Source organism: Dipodomys merriami, unplaced genomic scaffold, assembly GCF_024711535.1.
Source record: "Dipodomys merriami isolate MVZ:Mamm:240054 unplaced genomic scaffold, mDipMer1.0.p SCAF_5, whole genome shotgun sequence".
Lineage (NCBI taxonomy): Eukaryota > Metazoa > Chordata > Mammalia > Rodentia > Heteromyidae > Dipodomys > Dipodomys merriami.
The window spans coordinates 25,328,667-25,346,999 of record NW_027206068.1 but is presented as its reverse complement, the minus strand read 5'-3'; the positions used below and the strand labels follow the sequence as shown (position 1 = coordinate 25,346,999).

The following is an 18,333-nucleotide window of genomic DNA, read 5'->3' as shown; positions in this document are numbered from 1 at the left end:
TTTTTTGTATGTGTGAAAGAATGAATGTGAAATTATAGTTCATTCCTATCAAATCTGTGTGTCCTAAAAAATAAATAAACCAAAGCAAGATAGGTTATCTTAAAACCACACATGATAAATTCTGCTCCTGAGTTCAGTGATGACCACAGGTGACAGAATTCACAAGGATTATGGACAGAGGAGTGAGCGGGTAGGGTGGGAGGGGGTCCAGGGAAGGTGGAGATTCACTGCTACTGGCCCCATGCAAAACTGGGCACTCAGATTTATTGTTCTCCATATAGATTTCTGGTCTCCATATAGATTATATATCAGAACAATGAAAGGAAGGAAGGAGAGACAGTTTGCAAGTCTGGCTAATAACTTACCACTGCTGTGGAGCTGAAAATGTCTCCCTGCACCTTCTGTAAAGGCTCACACTTATTTGCATGGCCATTGCAAAAACAGCTTCCCCGAACGATCATCTCATAGAGTGCATAGTAGTATTTATCAAGGGAATCATTTTGTTGCCTTCCAAGTAAAGTATCCCCAAGGGTGTGGAGTTTGGTAAAGTTTATCCTCAGGTTTGTTAATGTTACAAGGTCTTGAAAAAGGAAAACAAAATGAATCAAAGTGCATTTAAGTTCAAGTTTTTCTGCTTGACTGTTGTCTCCTTAGCATACCACAGGAAGGAAATGATAAGGAATCCTCCTAACATGAAATTTAAAGAAAACTTACGAAATATGCAACCGATTCATACCTTGAATTTGGGGGCTGTAAGGGTTTTCTATTTCAAAACTAGGGTCCAAAACTTTTAAAACAACCTGCAAGACAAACAATATAGGTGAACTTATTATGGTAGCCCAAATGTAACTGTCTAATTGCTTAAGGAAGAAATCTTGATCTTGCATGAAGATTGAGCCATTGGCTCCCAGCTAATATGTCGATTATTATTTGAGTGACTATATGAATAAAGGACCACATACAGAGATGAATGCACAGGATTGAGCAGTCACAGGTGGATTTGGTACATGTGTGTCCATACAAACAGAAGTGGAATAGCACTGCTGAAGAGAACTATGAACTGGGTTAGGATGGAGTGATGGGTAGTTCAGCAAGCCACTGTGAATTTGGGCCTGGCAGGGAATTCTGAAGCTGTCTTATGCCACCAAATCTCTCTGTTCTCTCTGATAAGATAGGTACTCTCCAACCCCACTGCTACCCTGACCTTGTGCTAGTTGTTACCAGCTTTGTGTAGAGAGACATTCCTAGATCCCACCTAGTTTCCCTAGCGATTCCAGAATTACAATAATGAGACAGTTAACTCAGGAATGTGACCAGCTTTGTTCTTTTCTTTCTTCCTCTAGGTGCCCAGCACTACACCTGGCCAGTATAGACTGAACTGTTCACTCTCAGCTGTTAACCCTTGTGTGGATTGCTTCTGCTTGGATACTTATTGTCTACTATTCAGGATTCACTTCAATTTAGGCATTTTCATTTTAAGAAAAAAATAAGATTACGTTATGGTTGAATAAACATGACTTAAACTTTCTCTTATATATATGAGTATACACACACACACACACACACACACACACACACACACACGTATTAAAGTGTTTATAAGGAAAGAAATCCAAGGGAAGGAAGGTTACCTCGCCTCCAGCTGAGGGCTCAACATCTGAATATCTGGAGTCACAGACAAGGTCTCCCACTTTCTGGGCCTGGCCAGCAGTGATGCCAGGAAAAGAAATAGCACAGTCTTTTGCAAAATATTTGAGCACTTTCCAGGTGTGTCCATAGTTGGTGGAACGCTCTACTAACATTGCAGCAGGTCGAAAAGTCTGAAAATAATGTCCCCAAGGCAGAGTTTATCAATCATTTGTTTGAACATTTTTGTCTTCTATTTTCATTTTATCAAACCTTGTATTCTACAGCAGACACAGCTAGATCTTGTTCCAACAAATGGGCAACTATTTATGCCCTCAGAATCAAGTTACATTTGTTTTTTTCGGTTGGTCGTGGGGCTTGAACTCTGGGCCTGGGCGCTGTCCCTCAGCTCTTCAGCTCAAGGCGAGCACTCTACCACTTGAGCTACAGCACCACTTCCAGTTTTCTGGTGGTTTTATTGGAGATAGGAGTCTCACGGTCTCTCCTGCCCAGGCTGGCTTTGAACTGCGATCCTCAGATCTCAGCCTCCTGAGTAGCTAGGATTACAGGCGTGAGCCACCAGCGCCCGGCTCAAGTTACATTTTGAAAAGATTTATGACTGTGTAATTAGTAAGAAAAGTAGTACATACATTTTAAAAAATGCCAATGTCATTAGTATTTTACAACAATTTTCTTTGGTTCTCTTTGCTGAGAATGCTTTTCCTTAGGCAAATTTACAGATCTCATGAAACCCATAATGTTTATTGTGATTCCCTAAAGTGGATTTAGCTTCTTCAACTAAGTAACCCCAGGATTTTAATTATAGCTGTATTACTGCACATTTCCTTTTGTACTACAACTTTCTTTTTTTGTTTATACTTAAAAATACTTATTCTATTTATATGTCTGAGTTTGCAACGAAATGGTGAGTTTTGGGGGGACAAAGACTGCTGACCTTTTTTCATTACTTTTAAATTTTATATCTTAAAAAAAAATAATTACCCAAATTAGTGCCAAGCCTGAGATCAAGGTCAGAATTTTGATCATTATGAAAAACTGTACTATATAACTTGCGTTGGCATCTAAATAACCTTAATACTCATAATTTCTTTTTCTAAAAATTTTTAATTATTATTGTGAAAATACCATACAGAGGGGTTACAATTATATGGGCAAGATAGTGAATACATTTCTTTCTTTCTTTCTTTCTTTCTTTCTTTCTTTCTTTCTTTTTTTGGGGGGGAGGGGTCCGGTCATTGGGCCTGAACTCTGGGCCTGAGCGCTGTCCCTCAGCTCTTCAGCTCAAGGCTAGCACTCTACCACTTGAGCTACAGCGCCACTTCCGGCTTTTTCTTTTTGCTTATGTGGTGCTGAGAATTCGAACCCAGGGCCTCAGGCACACAAGGCAAGTGCTCTACCACTGAGCCACCTTCCCAGCCCTAGTGAGTACATTTCTTATCAAGCATTGTTGCTACCTCCTTTGTTTCCTCATACCATCCCTTCCACTCTCCACCCACACCCCCACACCACCCCTACACCCCCATCCCCCCACTGCCGAAGCTATAAAGTTCGTTTTTCTACATAACATCTTGTACATCTCATTTTTGTAATGGGTCCACCTGTATCCCTATTTAAACAGCTTGTTTTTTTCCCTTCCCCTCCACAAGTTATATCAACATCAAATACAGTGAAAGCAGGGCATATACCCTGGGGGAGGTACATACAAAGCAACAAAGAAACTATCTTATAAATATGTTGGAAACAATCACAAGAAAGAAAAAAAAATTTGAACCCTTATCTTAGGGATCATTTCACCTAACATCAACTTATCTGACCGTTTTTGCTTGTCTCATACATATACTAGCTATTGCAAATAAGGGAAACCATGGGACCTATGTTTCTTTGGGCCTGGCTTACTTCACTTGATATAATTTTTTCCAAGTCTTTCCATTTCCTAACAAATGGGGCAATGTCATTCTTTCTGATGGAGGCATAGAATTCCATTGCGTGTGTGTGTGTGTGTGTGTGTGTGTATGTGTGTGTGTGTGTGTGTGTGTGTGTGTGTGTGTGTGTGTGTGTGTATATATATATCACATTTTCTTGATCCATTCATCTACTGAGGGGCATCTGGGTTGGTTCCATATCTTAGCTATCATAAATAATGTTGCAATAAACATAGTTGTGCTGGTAACTTTAGTATGGTCTTGTTTGTGATCATTTGGGTAAATGCCCAAAAGTGGGATTTCTGGTTCATAGGGGAGCTCTATGTGGAGTCTTTTGAGGAACCTCCATACTACTTTCCAAAGTGGTTGACAAAGTTTACACTCCCACCAACAATGCAGTAGGGTTCCCTTCTGTCCACATTCCCTCCAACATCTTTTGTTTTTAGAGTTCTTGATTATAGCCATTCTAACTGGGGTGAGGTGGTATTTCAATGTTGTTTTGATTTGCATTTCTTTTATGGCTAGGGAGGTTGAGCATTTCTTCATGTGTCTATTGACCATCCTTTTTTCCTCTTCAGAGACGTTTCCCTTTAAGTCTTTAGTCCACTTATTTATTGGGCAGTTGTTTCTTTGAGTATTTGTTGTTGGGTGATTTAAGTTTTTGAATACTCATAATTTCTCTTCTTCTTTTGAACACAATCTTTCCCTTCCAAGTTTCTCTCCCCTTTTCCTGGAAATTATCTCTCGAATTCTGTGGCCTCTATTACTCTAGTATATAGACTTTTCCCTTTTTACTTTTTTCTAAGATTTTTTCTCATTACCATACAGTCATCAATTAATAAGCAATGTTCATTTAAAAAATTATTTAAGAACAAAATCCAGATGATAAAACTTGAATCTAGACTTATTTTGGCTTCTGATGTCTCTAATGAAGCCAGGAAGTAAGTGAAGTTGCAGGTTAGCATTGAGCACTGATGGAATAGAGAAGAAAACAGCAGGCCTGTCCAACTATACCTTGAAGGTCAGTATAAGGTGGCTGAACTGAAATAGTGTCTCTAGGTCCAATCTGATGCTGACATGATCCAGACCTAAAGGGGGGAAAAAAGAATGATTTCAGAGATCTCTGCTTATCATGCTAACGGCCCTCCCTGTTGCTTGTCTATAATAAAATCCCCTGGATGTCACATGGCTGGTGGCTGACATTCTTCCCCAGTCTGTGACCTGGTGTCCAGGTCTCTCCATGTCCAGGAGATCTGGGTGACAGCAGCATAGGTTTTACCCTGTCTAAAATTCACATTTTGGTGACAAGACAAGATGGCCACTATGTGGCAGTATTGCAAATTCCCAAGGGAGTTCTGGACCATTTCCCATAGGTGGCAAGAGGTTTTATTTCCCAGTACTCAAAATAGGAGCCAGCAAGCTGGAGCATGATAAAAGTCAACACACCCTTTATTCCCAACTCCCAGCTCCAGACAGTCAGTTGAGTTAGATTGTTTTTGTCAGTTGGAATAAACTACATCTTGGAATATTCTTCTTAGAGTGAGGATCTGTGGCTCCCCTATTACTGAGGAGATGGGAACAATCCTGTCAGGACTTTTTGCATTGTGATCCATATCTAGAACAATGTGAGCATCTGGCCCCACCCAGACACAACAGAAGCCCACCTATTTCCAGAACAGCATGGCTTAAGAGAAGTGGAACATGAGTTATACATGAAATTAAGGATTGTCTAAAAAGTACACTTAATAAAGAAAAAGAAAGCAATATATAAAAATTATCATTACAACATATAATCCGTATTGTAAAAATTAGTAATGCTTTTTTATCCATTTTTTGCCCCCAGCGTTTAGACATCTGGGTTGCTTTTCCATGGACAGCATAGCCATGTGCAGATAGGGGCCTTGCTGGACATGTGGCTCTAGACAAAAGAGGCTGGACCATTGTGAGTGGGAGTTTGATTCAGAGTTCTAGGGCACATGGGTAGGGGAAGCGCCTGCTGAACCATAGCCACATTTTAAGCTTTGGATCCAAGACTCTGACCCTTACTAGGAGGAGATCTATTTCCCCTTTCTAAAGTACATGACTGAGAACTCTCCTTCTATGCAATTACCCTCAGCAAAATGTTGGACATTATACCTAACAGCTGTTAAACCAACTGATACTACTCATCAATGACAACAGGGGAGGATGGCAAACCTCACCTCACGTTCATTAAGGAGAGTCCAACAAGACATAACTAGGATCCAAAATGAAATGGTGTTCAGTAGATGTCAGTCGTGCAGTTGTCAAATGGGTGAGGTAGAAAGACACCATCACAAGAGGATTGACCTACATATCTTAACATAGTATAATTAGCCCCACACTTTGGTCTTAATGGTCTAGAGTTTCTCTCTCTCTCTCTCTCCCTCTCTCTCTTTCTCCCTCTCTCTCTCTCTTAGGTCTAGAGTTCTCTAAAAAAATGTGTTTAGAAGTCCAAAGAGCCCAACATGCAACATAGAGAATATGAATGGAATAAGTGTGTGCGCAAGGAAAACAAACTAGTAAGTGAGGAGGCCCCTTATGGGGAGGCCCAGTGTGGATAAATATGTTTTGTAGACCAGTATGTGGGAAAGCCTCCATTAGGAGACCTATTATGGATGAATATGTTTTGGTATGGACAGGGGTGCTCTCCCATTAGGCCTACACTTAACCATGGGCCACTGTGTCACTCTAAATCATGCACACAGAACAGTATAAAATCAGGAAGGATATAGTTAATTATAAGTAGCCAATTATCCTTTAGTTCACTCTTTTTGTTTTGTTTTTCTTTCTTTCTTTCCCCCTCCCTCTCTTCCTCTCTTCCTTCCTTCCTTCCTTCCTTCCTTCCTTCCTTCCTTCCTTCCTTCCTTCCTTCCTTCCTTCCTCTCTCTTTCTTTTCTTTTGTTTCTTCTTTTGTATGTCAATGAACCTAGGGTTGGGCTCTGTCCCTTAGTTCTTTTGCTCAAAGCTGATGCTCTACCACTTGAGTCACAGCTCGTGGTTAATTGGAAATAAGAGTCTCATGGACCTTTCCCACCCAGGCTGGCTTTGAACTGCAGTCCTCGGATCTCAGCCTCCTGAGTAGCTAGAATTACAGGCTTGAGCCACTGGCACCCAGCTTTTTAGTTAAAATTTTATATTAAGACCTTTGGCTCACAGGGAGAAGTAGTGTTCTTTCTCTCTGTTCCTTGTGTGTTCAAAGAAGGAAGAGCACTTACTACTCATCTTTAGACTTCTGACTTTGTTCAATTTACAGCAGTAGAGTTTTCTATGAGGATTAATTTCCCCCAAGAACTAAAAGATACAGAGGCATTTTTCTTTCCCCACATGGAAAAACTAAAAAGAGTTATTTGCTTAAGATACATTTTGATTTCTCTAAAGGAAAATATTCTTTCTTAAAATGGAAATAAATTCAGTTCTTATAAGATGTTCCACATTTTTGGTGGATAACATCTTGCTGTGACATTGTTAAGACCACACAAGGAGAAGGGAGTCTTGTTAAAATATGAATAAAAGAATGGAAAGCAAGTTAATCATACCATTTTCAGATTGCCACCATGTCTTTTCTCTGTGTGGTTCAAAACTTGGAATTACGTTCTCAATAGTGTGGCTGTTGGGCTGGGTGTGAGGATTATATGGAAGTCGAGAGTCACAGATGAAGCATTTGTGTTCCCCCTGGAAAACATCACCATCAAAATTAAAAATAAAGGTTGCTCTGAATTTAAAAACAAGCTGTTCTCACTGTATCTGTTCTTCAATCTGGCTAAAAATAAAAAGCAGAGGAAATAACAACACATCACTTTTTTCCATCAACAGGTGCTTAAATACAATAAGAAATTAAACTATGATCTAGAAATTTACAAATTCATAAAAGTTCAAATTTATATGGAACTATTTTTTTCTCTACTATAACAGGCAGATAATCTGGATGTTATTTTATATTGCATAGAAATATTGAAGGTGGGCTTTGTGAGCTAGAATTAACTTCTTTTGGTCAAAAAAGGAGTATTTGGCAAATGAATGAAATTTTTCTGTCACAGTGTGGACTTCCATTAAGCTCACAACAAAGAGGCCCACTCTCTTGACCTGCAGACTAGAAGGTCATATTGGTGATTGGAGCTAGTTTTGCTTAGGATGGCTTTTCAAAAGTCACAAGACCAAAGCCCTGGCCTTTAAGCTTGTTTCATTAGTGTGTCCATTGTACCTGCACTGAAACTCCTAGTGGGCTTTCCAAAGGACTGTCCATGGCCTGCCCAGTGGGACCCAGAAAGAGATTTTTTTCAAAGCTTCTGGGAAGTAGATGTTGTTCATTAGCAACCTTTGGTGACAGAAATTGCTTGCAGCAGCATGGGTCCTCAGCTGCAGGTACTAGGTAAACATCATCATGTGGATGTCCTTAATGTGTCTTCCAGACCCCAGCACTGTCTAACCCAGGTCACATTTTCACATCTACTTCCAGTAGTCATTCTGTTCTAACCACACTAGCTTCCAGGTCCTTGCTTTTCCTTCAGCACACAAAAACACATTTGTTGGAGCACCTCAGTACAAGCTAGTCTCCTCCAAAATGTTTGGATCTCTTGGTCTCTCCCTTCTTTCTTGACTTTCCTAAAATAGAATTATCTCCCTATTCCACCTGCAATATTTGGGATTTTAAAAAACCTAAATTTTAAGCTTTCTGCCACTCTTTGGATAAAATTAGCCTTTACTTTTATATTTTGACTGGCTATTTTTTGGTGGTCTAACTTTGACATAGAAGGATACCAGTTTCTAATTATTGCCAGACTATATTGGCTCTTGACAACAGTGAGCAAATGTCAGAGGAAACAGAATAAGCTGGGCAAGGGTAGTGTCAGAAAGTGTCTGATGTTAGCATTGAGAATGACTTCTTTGTCCAGTGGACTCGGACTTAGATAAGTCAGTTGCAGGGTATCCATCCTACCTAGCTGAGAGCTGAGCCAAACTTGCACCTTGGGATTTCCTTCTACTTGTAGAGCATTTACTTTCTTACATAAATACTTTCCACACTCAGAACAATCCTAAGCATCCAGGTGTTGTCTCTATTTATAACCATTATCTTTTACTAGACATCATTAGAATACAATGCATTTCCCAGAGACCTAAAAGCTTGCCTTAAATAAACAATACATGGAAAAGCCTGGTCCCCTAACATTAGGCATATGTCCAACTTCCTTCCTGCACATCCTCTTATTGAAGGGGTGGATTAGATGGTCTCAGCGTTTTCAGCAGGTATGACGCAAAGATGACCTTAGATGCTTGCTCTGTTGACAGTACACAGGGAGAAAGTGTCCTGAAAAACCACTGGTACTTTAATAAAAACTTGTCTTTAAGGGGGTCAAAGGCACAAAAATGTCTTTGCTTTGGAATTTATGGTTTGGAAGCAATACAGTTTTCAAGTGCTATCATAAGGTTAGTTGTACAATCCATCCCTTCTATTTTGTTTTTGCCGATACTGGGGCTTGAACTCAGGGCCTAGGCCCTCACTATTTCTTGGCTTCTTTGCTCAAGGTTGGTACTAAAACCACAGCTCCACTTCTGGCTTTTTGGTGGTTAACTGTAGATAAGTGTCTCATGAACTTTACTGCCAGAGTTGGCTTTGAACTGCAAGGCTCACATCTCATTCGTGTGAATAGGTAGGATTACAGGTATGATCCAAGGACACTTGGATCCACCCAGAGTTCTAACCCTCCCTTATCTACCTAAGATGGGCTCTCACTCTGCACAAAGCCTCTTGGGTTTTTAATCTTTATTGAAGAGGTTGATTCTGCTCAGCTGTGTGGGAATAACATTGGCAGCCAAGTAGACAATTAGATTTTACAGATTCAAAGATTAAACAAAAAAGTTATTTTTCTGTCTAATTTTGAAGGTAACAGAAAACAGAAATAAGAGAGGTCTTCTATGTTTTCTGAATAGTTAAGGTTTTCTAGACTTTGAATTACATTGTGCCAGTCCAGGGAGAAGGATGCTCTCCTTCTGTCAAGCTGTGAGGGGCCCCAGGCCCACAAGAAAAAATGGATATCACTGATCAAATAATGTCCCAACAAGTTGGAAGAGTGAACAGATGCCACAGTGGTACTCACTAGACACTATGTGGAAAATGAACTGTACAACTTGTGGGTGGGGATGGAAGAGCAAAACTGGGAGAGAGCGAGGGAAAGGTTGGCATGTCCCCAAAGGAAAGGTATTCATTTTTGGGCTTATGTAACAGTAACCCCTCTACACATTACTTTTATAATAGCAATAAAAATACTTTAAAAAATAATGTTCCAACAAGTAAAGGGAACCAACACACCTCTAGGTAGCTGAGAATGCAGTACTTTTGGGCTTCTTTCAGCCCACAGGTAGAAGATGCAGTAAGCTGTGCACTACGTCCCACAAGGAGATTGCCGGGGCTCGGTTGGCAGGCACCTCTGCCACATTCATCTTCTGCTTTCCAGCCACTGAGCCACCCTTGAACACACAGAAACATCATGTAAAGTAGCCCCAGAACTTCCCAAAGCCTCAAGAAGTAATATTAAGCTGGTTTATTTACTTAATTTTTTTTTTCACTACTGGGATTTGAATTCAGGGTCTTGGCACTTACTGGCAGGCATTGTACCACTTGAGCCAAGTTTCTATCTTATTTGCTCTTAAAACTGGTTCTGTGGATCTTTAAGCCCTTGGTTCTAGAGGTTGCTGATACCCTCAGCCTGATGGGACAACTCAACCTTGGAGATCACCCCTCTCCCCACATGAAACAATGAATGACCGGTACAGCATTCAGAAGACTGGTACCATTGAGTTGAGCTGAAATTAACTCCATGGTGCCATTCTTGTTCAGCCTTTCCTCTTGGCATCTGGTGGGAGCTGGACTCTTGTGTTGATCACAGCCAATGTCCATCAACCTCCATCTCTCATTCCTGAGAGCACTATCAATAAATCACATGCACACAAGTCCCTTTGCCAGCTCTGCTTTGAAGAAACTGATCTGAGACAAACTCCATGCCCTGGGAATTCTTTGTGTGTCATTTAGGGAAAACAAGGAAGAAGATGAATACATAGTTTTAAGGAGGGAGAATCCTAACCCTGTCTGTACACTTGTTGTTCAAACCCATATGGAAGAAATAGGAAGATCTAAGAAATCTTGGGGAAAAAAACCTTCTCCTAAAATATGAAAATTCATTTGAACCCTTTTGTAACCTGCATTGTTTGGTTCAGATACTGTGGGAGAATTCAAGATCCTTGCGGAGAAAGTGAGAGATGAGTAGGTATGCCAAACTCAGCCCATTTTAATTCCTGCTGTTGAACAGACTTGCCCTGACCTGAAGGGACCTGGATTCAAGTAAGTTAGGACTATTATATGAACTGCACTACCCAAAGACCATCTCACTTCCCAAACGCTACTTTTAAAATTTGTCTTGCTTTAAACGTTATGTTCTAGAGAAATAAGTATTATATCTGAATTCAGTTCAATACATTCAGAAACACCTAACTTTAATCCAAGTCTGTAGTTTGAATAAACCAAAACAAAAAATTGTGACATCTTGAGGACACGAATATGATCAAATTATAAATTGTGTGTATGAAAAATCACAATGACTATGCCACATTATACAATTAATATATACTAATAAAATGTAGGATTTTTATACCTAATGCCATTCAGAAGGCAAAGTTAGGACCATTCATCATATAGAAAATTATATGAAGAAAAAATTGTAAGTGCATTAAAATTTCATTTTACTATCGTTAAATAGGGTCAGTAATCATAGCAAATAATAGAAAACATAATTGAGTCCAAAGTATCAGATAGCAAAGGAGTAAAAGAGAAAGTAAGTGATTTAGAAGCCAGTTGCTATTGATGGGAAATGTCCAACTATAGAGCAGCTGTTTCTTCATCTAAAATAAAAAAAATAATGATAGCGAAGAACCACAAGCTCTATGCAGAAGATCTGGTGAGAAGATAGGGTGAGAGTTATCAATGCAGCCAAACATTTCTCTTAATTGAGACAGAAGAAGAAAATGTCACCAATAAATCCCTTTGGTATCAAGACACCTAGAGCCACAATTCTAACATCATGTATTTCCAAAATAGTTTTTAACTTTCTAATTTAGTAAGACACTAAATTAGAAAATATTGCTTCACTAGACTAAAATAGAATCAAGCTTAGCTTATGGAACAACTGAGAAGGCAGAGGTTGGTATATGTGTAGATATAGGTGGACATATCTAATGATGTCTTTGCATGCTTATTTAACATTGGGCAAAGATATATCAAACCTTTAAATTTTCTAATATGTGATGAAAGATCCCAACATTGTTTGCTGAATGGTATTAAGTGGAATAATTACTGTGTCTCCTTCTATTCAAATTATATATCTGGGCTAATGATAAATGCCTTTAAAATGTGCTGAAATGAATTTGAGATCAACAGAACAAAAAAGGATGTCCAGGACCAAAAAAAAAAAAAAAAAAAAAAAAGGAGGGGGGGGGGAGCTAATGTATCCTATCTCCCTTTCTTGGATATTTACAATGGACATCAGTGTATTAAATTACTTAGAAATGTTTATGTAAGCATCTATCTACCAAATGTGGGAACCTTAATTCAACCCCCAGTACCACAAGAAAGAAAGAAAATGAAAAAGAGAACATTTCTATAAAAAAGAATCCATAAAAGCAAACCTTGTTAAAGTTATTTGAACTAACATTCTTCAAATTTATTTTATGAAAGACATCTTTTTTTAAAATCCAGCTCAGATTAATATTACATTCAACACAAGAAATAAACACAAGAAAAACAGTTGAAAATGCTAAAGTTATTTTAGTGTCTTCTGGTCTAGAAATGCTTTAATTTTGGAAGTGGGGATTACCATGTCTCAGAGACTGGATTTCAGGGATTGATTTAAGATGTAAATGAGTTAGGATGAAATTCACTCTGGAACGTTTCATAAATTATCTACAGAGTATAACATATATGGATCTATAAACACAAGTCTTAACACAATGTTTGACAGCCATCAAGTTAGCTAGCGGAAAGAGACAAAAGAAAATCTATGTGGAACCAGACGAGCATATGAGTAATTCTAAGACAACTGTCAAATTTCCCTCCATGCAAGTGGCGTGGGGAAGGAAGCCTGAACAAGTTCTTTCCTGTGGAGTTTGCCCAATTAGGTTATGTATTATATATATTTTTGTAAGCAATAACATTAATAGGTTGAAAAGTTTGAATAAAAGAAAGCAGAATATTAATCAGGCTGAAATCTAAAGTTAGTATTAAATAAAGTTGAATGCACACACAATGAATTTCCCACAATATTTTTTGGATAGCTATTTATAGAAACAGTTGTGCCTCTTAAAAGTATACTTGAATAGGACAATATAGACTCATTTCTAATTCAGTTAAAGGATTACAATCCTTCTTGATTATGGAGGCCAAAGCAGACATTGGTAATTTTGTAAAAAAGCAAAATAGCCTCTGGATGGAAAAGTATAGGACCTAAAAAAGCTTGAAAATTTTTAAAAAGAAGAATAAAGGGAAGGAATTACTCTACCTGACATTAAGGCTTGCTGTACAGTTGAAATAAACATGACAGTGTGATACTGACAGGCCAATAGACTAGAATAGGAACCCAGAAATAGACTAACATGGATGTGCCAGCTGATTTTGAGACACACAGGCAATTTAACACAGAAAAGACTAGACTTTTAGGTTGGGTGCTGGTGGCTCACACCTGTAATCCTAGCTACTCAAAAAAGCCAGAAGAGGAGCTGTGGCTCAAGTGGCAGAGTCCCCTTCTTCACATAAACTATTTTATTAATATGTGTTAATATAAACTATTCTATTAATATTGTAATCATTAGTCATGTAACTTAGCCAGCTAGGTATGAATTCTATAGCTTCTATCTACCCTCTTAAAAGTTACTAAGTGGCAATTAAAACAAGAAATTGTTTCTTTACAACTTCACTGTGAAGATTCTAAACTGTAGGTACATTTCTTTTTCGCCTTCTCTGAGATAGTTATATGAAGAAAAGCATCTTTTGTATACTTTTTAAATATATTTTTCATTGAAAGATACTGTACAGAGGGGTTACAGTTACATGAGTGAGGTAATAAGTACATTTCCTATCGAGTGTTGTTACTTCCTCCTTTGTTTTTCCCCCACCACCTCCCTCTCCAAGTTGTAAAGTTAGTTTTCAACATAGGGTCTTGTACATCTTATTGTTACAATGGGTCAAACTGTCTCCTTATTTTAGCATTTTGTTATTTCCCTTCCCGCCTCCCCCCGCCACCCCCCCCCCCCCGCAAATTAGAAAAATGTATATACAAGATTCAGGGCACTGGAATCAAATACAGTGAAAACTGAGGTTATACCATGGGGGAAAAACATACAAAAGAAACAAAAAATAACATAGTACATTATATGTACATTAAAAACAATACCAAGAAAGGATAAAACCATTTGTGTCCCTATCTTGGGGTTCATTTCACTTAGAATCATCTTATATGGTCACATGTACATAGCTTTTGACCTTTTCTGCTTGTCCCAGACATATACTAGATATTGCAAATAAGGGAAACCATGGGACCTATGTTTCTTTGGGACTGGCTTACTTCACTTAATATATCTTTTCCAAGTCTTTCCATTTCCTAACAAATGGGGTGGTGCCATTCTTTCTGTCGGAGGCATAGATTCCATTTCTTTTGCATACTTTTTTTTTTTTGTAGTACAAGAAAGTGTCCTTAGTTGATTACTCTGGGTTTTTCCTTTTATCCACCAAACAACCCAAACCACATCTCCTTTTGTTTCCCAAACTGGCAACGAGGACACATAACTTTAGGAGTTTGGACTCCAATAGACAGGGACTTTTAAAAACAAGGTCAGATATAATAGTTCTGTTGATTCTTCATGTGGATTAAGTAAGATTTCCCTTCTAGGCATTTATTCATTCAGACAAGTTACATCCTGAATTACTTTATTGGAATTTGTTGCCTTAGAGATTTAATATGTTTTTATAACTTGACTTGGCCATACTTGTTTTGACCAGATGCATACTTTTCAGAAGAAGTATTCCAAAATTTTATTTATAAAAATGAAGCTACGGTTCTTGCAATAGCATAAATGCAAATATGAACTTTAACTTGAACCAAAGGTTTAAAAATACAAGTAATTTAAACATGCCTGGACTGCATTTGGCTATATCTTTCTTGGGCCTAAATGGTCAACAGCCAGATAATCACATTAGCAATAAGTTGGAATTGATTCAAGGAATAAAGTTATTTGTATCTTTGTGCAATCAATGCATTCCTCAAAAGTTACACACAGCATGAGGACAGAATGTTATTAAAAATGAATTCTGGAAACCTGGTCATGTAAAAAAATATGCAGCAAATTTCCTATAAAGTGAAGGATCATTTGTATAAATCACTCATATAACTCAGCACAATTTCTTAATCAAGTATGTTCACACGTATATTATAATATTATAATTCATTGCAGACTTTTAGAGGATGCACATACACATGCATGTTATTTAGTTATTATGAGTGACAAAGAGCTCATTCTACTTAACTTTCCATTCAATTCCCAAAACCTGGGGACTAATGCATTTCTTTATGGTTCTTCCTCTTCTCTCCCTCAGTTGGAATGCAAGGTGAAGTATTCAGAGGGGCTCCATTATTTATACACTGCCTATAGTCAACCCACTAACCAGAACATTCCTGACTGATGATAGGGGGGCAAATTATGAACTAGAAAATGCCCACATTGAAGATGTGTGGGCCAACTAATTTATGAGTTTGACCTGAGGCAGCCCTGGAGATTTGGTTTTGATTAGCAAGAGCTTAGGTTTAGGAATCCAGGACCCATGGCAGTGAGGCCATTTCTGCCAAAGCTAATTTAGTTTCAAAGCATTCCTCCTAGAGACAAAGGATACATAACTGCTCAAGCACTATCCCATAGACTGGCTTAGAACTTTCTTAAGTGGGAGAAGAGAGGGGGGAGAGGTAGGGAGACAAGGAGATGGAGAGGGGGTGGTGGTGGTTGGAGGGAGAGAGACAGAGACAGAGACAAAGACAGAGAGAGACAGAGAGACCGAGACAGAGAGACAGAGACACAGAGGGACAGACAGAGAGAACATGGCCTGATAGCCAGTGGCCCCTTCTGATTCTGGATACAAGTTCAGTTCATTGAAGGCAGATGTATATTAGAACACTTTATTTTTCACCGTGGAATCCAGCTCCAAGCCTCACTGTTGTAGGATGTGGAAAATAAAAGCATGGCTCAGGAGACTGCTTCCATTGGCTTGTGGTTTGCTTCTTCAGGACAGGCAATGTCCAGCAGAGAACAAGTGAGTGATCTCCAGCTGCCCCTCTTACCAGCAAATCTAACTGGGAAATTACCTCAGGGCTTGGGAATTGCAAAACTAAATGGCAAGATACTGGAAGTTCAAAGAAATTCACCATGAATCTTTGAAGTAAATATTCCAAGCAATTTAGTACTCAGTAACCAAAAGCAAACTGTTAGAAACACATCTTCTATGATTAATGAAAATTATTCTCAGCTTATTAAAGTCAGAAGAGTTTGCCTTTTATCTTATAATGCTGCTTACTTTGAATTCTAGGGAGCATTTTTTTTTTGTCTGTGAGATGTTTACAGGGCCTCATCACTGGGAGAAGTTACATTTGAAGCAAGGCTATATTTAAAAAAATAAAGGCATTGTATTATAAATTAAGAATCTGTCACTATTCAATATTCTTTAGTTTCTTGCATTACCTGCTATGTGCTGTCTATAGCCTTCCATCAAGGATTGAGGAAATAAGTATGAATGGAGATCAAACTATAAGAGAACTCTTCGGTTGTTTGTCACAATTAGACAACTGAATAGCCATGCAAAAAAAATAGGCAAAAGGGAACCCTATTGCATTGTTGGTGGGAGTGTAAACTTGTTCAACCACTTTGGAAATCAGTATGGGGGTTCCTCAAAAGATTCCACATAGAGCTCCCCTATGACCCAGCAATCCCACTTTTGGGCATTTACCCAAATGATCACTAACAAGACTATACTAAAGCTACCAGCACAACTATGTTTATCACAGCATTATTTACCATAGCTAAGATATGGAACCAATCCAGATGCCCTTCATTAGATGAATGGACCAAGAAAATGTGATATGTGTGTGTGTGTGTGTGTGTGTGTGTGTGTGTGTGTATATATATATATATATATATATATATATATACACACACATACATACACACACACAATGGAATTCTTTGCCTCCATCAGAAAGAATAACATCAGCCCATTTGTTAGGAAATGGAAGACTTGGAAAAAATTATATTAAGTAAAGTAATCCAGGCCCAGAGAAACATAGGTCCCATGGTTTCCCTTATTTGCAATATCTAGTATATGTCTGGGACAAGCAGAAAAGCTCAAAAGCTATGTACATATGACCAGATAAGAGGATGTTAAGCGAAATGAACCCCAATTGGGACACAAGTGGTTTTTTTCTTTCTTGCTATTGTTTCTAACATATTTATAAAGTACCATGTGATTTTTTTTTGTTTCTTTGTATGTTCCTTTCCTCCAGTATAACCCCTGTTCTCACTGTATTTGATGTCGGTGCCCTGCGTCTTGTATATACACTTCTCTAATTTGGGGAGAGGAAGGAAAAAATTCAAAATGCTTAAAAAGGGATACAGGTTGATCTATGGTAACAATGAGATGTACAAGACACTATGTTGAAAAACGAACTTTACAATTTAGATGGCGGGGGGAGGGTGTTGGGGAGAGGGGTGTGTAGTTGTGGAGGTGGGAGGAAGGGATGGTAGGGGAAAAACAAAGGATGAGGCAACAATGCTTAATAGGAAATGTACTCATTACCTTGCTCATGTAACTGTAACTCCTCTATATAGCGTTTTTTTATAATAAAAAAGTATTAAAAATAGGCATGTTTAAAAACTATTCCTACTAAATATTTTAGGAGATTGCAACACAAAAACAAACTGGACTTTCATACTCACCAAGATGCAAAAAAAGGCTCAGCTGAAATTGCATTCTTTCTTCAGTAAATGAGTAAATTCTATTATGCTAGGTTAAAAAAAGACCAAGGTCAGTCACTGACAGAACCAGTCATTGGCACCTACACATACTCTTTGAAAGCTGTCAAATTTGTCTAAGGGTTTTTAAGGATAAGACACAAAATGTCTACAACATACAGTTCCTTAAGAAACAAAGATGTATAAGATATTACAAATATTTGTTAGTTATTTCAGTTTACCACTTTTGACAATACAGAATTAAATAGCTTCTAAGAAATAATATAAAATGCAGAGCTGGCTGCTGGTGGTTCACATCTTCAATCCTAGCTACTCAGGAGGTTGAGATCTGAGGATCCTGGTTCAAAGCCAGCAGGGGAAGATAGTCCCTATGAGCCTCTCATCTGCAATTAATCACTCAAAAACCATAAGTGGAGCTGTGATTCAAAGTGGTAGAGTGCTAGCCTTGAACAAAAGAACTCAGGGATAGTGCCAAGGTCCTGAGTTCAAGCCTCATGACCAACTAAAAACAAATGCAATTACTTTTATATTTTTAATTTTAGTCTATTTTGCCCATTTTGTTTACAAATGTTGGGCACTATCCCTGAGCTCTTCAGCTCAAGGCTAGCACTCTACCACTTGAGCCTCAGCACCACTTCCTACAAATTTATTTCCTTCCTTCCTTCCTTCCTTCCTTCCTTCCTTCCTT

At 38.4% G+C, this 18,333-nt stretch overlaps 1 protein-coding gene across 1 annotated transcript in view; it reads right to left on the bottom strand.

Annotated features, from left to right (window-relative positions):
• Lamb4 (laminin subunit beta 4) overlaps positions 1-17,643 on the bottom strand; it is a 91,255-nt gene extending 73,612 nt beyond the window's left edge. Inside the window, exons 1-7 of the mRNA XM_069996223.1 lie at positions 17,610-17,643; positions 9,898-10,055; positions 7,127-7,262; positions 4,584-4,657; positions 1,632-1,820; positions 737-800; positions 366-580 (exon numbers count right to left, since the gene is read on the bottom strand). Coding sequence (XP_069852324.1) covers positions 366-580; positions 737-800; positions 1,632-1,820; positions 4,584-4,657; positions 7,127-7,262; positions 9,898-10,055; positions 17,610-17,643 — 870 coding nt within the window. The remainder of the gene's footprint in view (positions 1-365; positions 581-736; positions 801-1,631; positions 1,821-4,583; positions 4,658-7,126; positions 7,263-9,897; positions 10,056-17,609) is intronic.
• Between the last annotated feature and the right edge of the window lie 690 nt (positions 17,644-18,333).